The following is a 6,000-nucleotide window of genomic DNA, read 5'->3' as shown; positions in this document are numbered from 1 at the left end:
GGGCCGATCAAGGGATCAACTTTTGTGACCTTCTGACAGCAAAGTTTGACCGGGAAGCCAGATTCACTTAATAACCACGTGTTACTAATTTCGCAACCGCAACGAATCACTTAACAACTGTGGCAGGGAAAAGTCCTAAAAACGGGGTCTAAAAACTCATTTAACAAATGTTTCCCTTAGCAACATAAAATTTTGGGCTCAGTTGTGGTCGGAACTCGAGGATTACCTGCACACAAACGTAGAATAAGAATATTGTGGGAAATGGCTTTAAGATAACCTTAGGCAACCCCGATCTAGCAGACTGCAATTTTTATTATCCCGGGTTGGCTGGGGTAACAGGGACTGCGGTCCAACACATGTGGCTTTTAACCGTGGCTAGAACCCAAGAAGCAATTCAATGCAAAACCCAAGCCATCTTTCTTGGCCGTTGCCCAATAATACATTTTTGGTGAAAACTGATTGAGAAAAAAAAAAAAAGGATGGTTTTCCCTGGTAGAAAATTGGATGCCATCTATCCGTTTTTTGGAACGTACATTTCAAGCTTAATGACGAGAACATTAAGTCTCGGAGCAAAGTGATATTTGGGGAAGACGGTCCTTTTTTTATATATATATATAGAATAAGCCTTTGCTCACTTATTTTTCCCCTTTAATTCAGCATGATTCCCTTATGATTATGGAGATGAACAGAATAGAAATAGAATAACAGAGTGGGAAGGGACCTTGGAGGTCTTCTAGTCCAACCCTCTGCTTAGGCAGGAAACCCTACACCACTTCAGACAAATGGTTATCCAGTCTCTTCTTAAAAACAGATTATGTAACAGTAACAGAGTTGGAAGGGACCTTGGAGGTCATCTAGTCCACCCCCCTGCTCACGCCTGTACTAGGGATTCCAGTGTTGGGAACCAGTTTTTACTACTGGTTCTGTGGGTGTGGCTTGGTGGTTGTGGCTTGGTGGGCTTGGCAGGGGAAGGATACTGTAAAGTCTCCATTCCCTCCCCACACCACAGGAAGGTTAGTGCAAAATCCCCATTCCCTCCCGATCGGCTGGGACTTGGGAGGCAGAGAATAGATGGGGGCAGGGCCAGTCAGAATTTTTACTACCGGTTCTCCGAACTACTCAAAATTTCCACTACCGGTTCTCCAGAATTGGTCAGAACCTGCTGAAACCCACCTCTGGCTGGAGCATTTACAATTTCTGGAGGTTCAGATCAGTTCAGATCAGATCTTGTTATGGATCAGGGTTACATAATAACCTCACACACACACACACATGCTTAAAAGATCAAAATATTGTGCCTTTCTTTTTCATCCAAGATTCTCTCCTCCTCCTCCTCCTCCTCCTTTAAACACATTGATTAGATAGATAGGTAGAGAGAGAGAGAGAGATAGCGAAAGGACAACTCCGGCCACAAAGACCAGTTATATTTTGCAGTAACCCTTGCAAAAATTCTTGCAGTAACTGTAACAAAATAATAATACTATAATAAAATAAAACAAATTATTTGGCATGTTTCTAACGGGAAGCAGGCGACAAATATTTGAAAGCACCGAAGCCAAGCCGTAAATAAGACAAGCTCCCTCTGAAGCAAAGGCGTGAATAAGAATTAGGGAAGGCTAACTCTGGCCCTGCCCCGGGGGACTTTTCCCAACTTTCAGACGAGACGGGTGTTGGCGAAAATCACAGCGCGAGGAAAGGGAGGGTGGGGAAACAACAACCAGAAAGCGAGAAGCCAACGGAGACCTTCCCGGGGTCCCCGGCTCTTGAGTGGGGGGTGGGGGGAGCTGGTGGGGAGAACGGGGCGGGGGGAGGGCTCGCGTGTTCCTTTAAGGGGTTGGTCCTGCCGCGGTTTCCTTTTGGATCGCCGCCGCCCCGCCCTGCGGCTCTGCAATCCACTTCGCTAAAGTTGCTGCAAGAGGCTCAGTTGGTTTTTGCCCGCCGCGGAGGGAAGTTTCAACTTTTCGGCGGTGGCCGCTGCTGCAATTTGCTGCTGCTAGAGTCCGTTTCAGGACGCTGCGGGGCTGGTTCTGCTCTCTTGCTCCGTAAGTAAAGAGATTTGGAGAAGTTGGAGAGAGAGAAAGGGAGAGAGAAGGAGGGAGGGAGAGAGAGAGAAACGGAGGGACGGAGGAAGAGAGAGAGAGGAAGGGAGGAAGAGAGAGAGGGAGAGAGAGAGAAAGGGAGGGAGAGAGGGAGGGAGGGAAGAAGAGAGAGGGAGGGAGGAAGAGAGAGAGGGAGGGAGGGAGGAAGAGAGAGAGAGGGAACGGAGAGAAAGAGAGAGAGAGGGAGAGAGAGAAACGGAGGAACGGAGGAAGAGAGAGAGAGAGAGAGAAGAGAGGGAGAGAGAGAAGGAGAGGGAGAGAGAAGGAGAGGGAGAGAGAGGAGAGAGAGAGAGAAGAGAGGGAGAGAGAGAAGGAGAGAGGGAGAGAGAAGGAGAGAGGGAGAGAGAGAGAGGAGGGAGGAAGAGAGAGGAGGGAGGAGAGAAGAGAGAGAGGAGGAGAGAAAGAGGGAGGAGGGAGGAAGAGAGAGAGGGAGGAAGAGAGAGAGAGATCCCTTGCCTCCCTCCAGTTTTCCCCTCTTTTCCTCCGCTCCGGCTCTTGACTTTCATCCCCCGGTTGGCGAACCTGGGAGGAGGCAGGCAGGATCGGAGTGGCGGGAGGCACGAACGCGTCCGTGGCGCAATTTAAAACCTCTTTGCAGTCCAGCTAGGCAACCCGATCCCCGGGTCTGAGGCGGAACGTGAGAAAGCGGAGGAGAAATTTGAGGCATGGGAGAAGCTGGGATCAGTCTGCAGGGGTAACGACTAGGATACCACACACCTAGCAGGATGAGGGGATGATAAACCTAGCGGGTACAGAGCCTTGATTCAGGGTTTGTTTTTTTAAAAAATCTCAGTTAGGGTTTTGTTTCCCTACCCAGCCTTGGTTTTGGTTGGTTGTGTGAACTCAGTTGCTTTGGTCCCAGAATTTTCACGCAGAAAAATGCATGAATTTGGTAATTCTGCACCTTGCTGGAATTGTATAGAATGTGAAGGATGTATGTTTGTGTTTTATTTTTATAGTTATAATGTACACTGAAGATGGCATTTAATTTCGCTGTATGGGGTGCAATGACAATAAACTAAACTAAACTAAACTAAACTAAACTAAACTAAACTAAACTAAACTATGATTAAGTGTTGTACCTTAGAATTCTTGAGGAATGTATCTTTTATGTACACTGAGAGCATAGGCACCAAGACAAATTCCTTGTGTGTCCAATCACACTTTGCCAATAAAAAATTCTATTCTACTCTACTCTACTCTACTCTACTCTACTCTACTCTACTCTACTCTACTCTACTCTACTCTACTCTACTCTACTCTACTCTACTCTACTCTACTCTACTCTACTCTACTCTACTCTAAACTAAACACTAGAGAGGCAAACAAAAGTGTTGAGTATTGCCAAGGTTTGAACCTCTTTTTTAAAGAAGAGATTGGACAGTCATTTGTCAGAAATGGTATAGGAGAAATGGTCTCCTGCATGACCAGGGAGATTGGACTAGAAGACCTCGAAGGTCTGTTCCCACCCTGTTGTTCTGTTAAATCTATCAAGCCAAAGATCCCTAACCGATTAAGACACTTTGTCTGCATCTTATGGGTGTATTGTCGGGTTGCGCAGGGCAATTGCAGTACAAGCTGATTTTATTTTATCGTTTTCACTTTTGTATTGGAAAGCAGGTGGGGAGGCTCCAGCTGCTTTGAAGTTCATCTAAACGGCACCTTGACCTCAAAGAACAAACCAACTGGACCGGTGTCTACAAGCATGGAGGTGCCTCTCATGTTATCAAGGTGGGCTCAGCTGCCAATGAGACCTGAAATGTATGGTCTGATTGTGTGGCATTGTTGGCAAACGTCCCTTTGCACTTAGTAGCCAGTGACATCTTATAAAGGGGGATTAAGACTGAGCCCAACATGTGTGAGGATGAAATTACCTGGGCTACTACTACCTGAGAGTAGGAAAGGAACATGAGGAGGATGGAAACCCATCTGAGCCTAGCAGGCAGAGAACCGCTGATATGGAAGAAAGTTTTAATAGGCATAAACTCAGGGGTGAAATTCACTTACCCTTCCTACTGGTTCGCAAATGTGCGCGTGCTTCTCGCTTCGCTCACGAGCATCATCGTCTGCACATACACAAAGCCTTCTTTGCATGCTTAAAATGTCACAAAAAAGTGAGGTCATGATGCCCGCGCAGGGGGTGGGGCAGAGCCTCCCGCAGGTGCCGCTACCCGTTCGCTTGAGACAGATCGAACCAGCTGAATTTCACCCCTGCATAAACTTGATATCCAATTACGAGATCCTTGAATGGATCCAGGATAAATTTGAAGTGAATAAGGAAAGGGAATGGGGAAAACTTGTCCAAAGTGATTTTATTTTATTTATTGTATTCCATCTTATTTTTTTTATATATAAATAACTCACTTCTTCCTCCTATCTTCCGTACAACAACCACCTTGTGATGTGGGTTGGGCTAAGAGAGAGGGACCGCCCTAAAGTCACCCAGCCAGGTTTCATGGCTAAGGTGGGACTAGAACTTACTGGCTTCTGGTGATCAGCCAAAAGCCACCTAACTGGATTTCATGTCAAGGCAGGACTAGAACTCACTATCTCCTAGTGATTGGCCCAAAGTCACCGAGCCAGCTTTCCTGCCTAAGGTGGAACTAGAACTCACAGTCTCCTGGTTTATAGTCTGGTGCCTTAACCACTCGACCAAACTGATAAACCAGAAACCAGACCAGAGGTGGGTTTCAGCAGTTCTGACCAGTTCTAGAGAACCGGTAGAGGAAATTTTAAGTAGTTCGGAGAACCGGTAGTAAAAATTCTGACTGGCCCTGCCCACATCTATTCTTGGCCTCCCAAGTCCCAGCTGACTGGGAGGAAATGGGGATTGTGCAGTATCCTTCCCCTGCAACGCCCACCAAGCCATGCCCACCAAGCCACACCCACAGAACCGGTAGTAAATTTTTTTGAAACCCACCACTGAACCAGACCAAACCATCATTTTCCTAGAAAGGAATAGCCTGTTGACTGTGGTCTAACTGAACGAAAACCTGAGATTAAGTGTCAGAATTGCCTCCCACGAATTGTGAAATTGCATGATCATTTGAACCATTCACTTTGACCTACTGCTGATGAAGTATTTGCAATAAGCCATGACTTCACTTGGGGAATTCTATGCATTGATGTGATGAACTCTTTCCATCTACTCTATGGGTTGGGATGAACTAACTAAGCAAATACAGAGCTGATGTTTTGCACTCCTTGTCTCTTGATGGAATCTGTGAGAGCAACTCTGCCTTTCTATATATACTTGGAAACCTGCCTCGCTGAGCTAACAGATTTTCTAATTTTTCCACTCTGGTGTAAGCATGGGTTGGATTGCAGCGCCAGTTTCTTCAAGATGAGTTTGGGGATCTGTCATAACATGGATAACGTAGATGTCTTAAAACCTGCTTTACATCAAGAGCCCATTTTCTTTATCTTTGGGAGATGCCCAAGTCTTTTTGTAAAAAAATTAATAAAATAAATCGTATACCTTTCACACAAGAAATTGGAAATCTTCAATCTTCCTATTTAAAACTTAAACCATCCCAGATTACGATGCATCCCAGTATAATCATTTGATCAATCCGATTAAAAAGGTAAAGGTAGATACCTCGCACATATGTGCTAGTCCTTCCCGACTCTAGGGGGCAGTGCTCATCTCCATTTCAAAGCCGAAGAGCCAGCACTGTCTGAAGATGTCTCTGTGGTCATATGGATAGCATGACTCAACGCCAAAGGCGCACGGAACTCTGTTACCTTCCCACCAAAGGTGGTCCCTATTTTTCTACTTGCATTTTTTACCTGCTTTTGAACTGCTAGGTTGGCAGAAGCTGGGACAAGTCACGGGGCGCTCATCCCGTTATGCGGCACTAGGGATTCAAACTGCTGAACTGCTGACCTTTCGATTGATAAG

General features: G+C 46.0%; 1 protein-coding gene across 3 annotated transcripts in view; it reads left to right on the top strand.

Annotated features, from left to right (window-relative positions):
* The first annotated feature begins 1,824 nt into the window (after positions 1-1,824).
* Positions 1,825-6,000, top strand: part of HAPLN3 (hyaluronan and proteoglycan link protein 3) — a 28,695-nt gene continuing 24,519 nt past the window's right edge. For 2 of the 3 annotated variants that reach the window (XM_058156023.1, XM_058156021.1), the window contains exons 1-2: positions 1,825-2,042; positions 3,720-3,830. In XM_058156023.1, coding sequence (XP_058012006.1) covers positions 3,805-3,830 — 26 coding nt within the window. In that variant the 5' untranslated portion in view covers positions 1,825-2,042; positions 3,720-3,804. Of the gene's footprint in view, positions 2,043-3,716; positions 3,831-6,000 lie in introns of all 3 variants that reach the window. The other variant, XM_058156022.1, reaches the window with a different exon arrangement.

Source organism: Ahaetulla prasina, chromosome 13 (genome assembly GCF_028640845.1).
Source record: "Ahaetulla prasina isolate Xishuangbanna chromosome 13, ASM2864084v1, whole genome shotgun sequence".
In the NCBI taxonomy this organism is placed as follows: domain Eukaryota; kingdom Metazoa; phylum Chordata; class Lepidosauria; order Squamata; family Colubridae; genus Ahaetulla; species Ahaetulla prasina.
The sequence above is the reverse complement of the archived record's forward strand: the minus strand, read 5'-3'. Positions and strand labels throughout refer to the sequence as shown.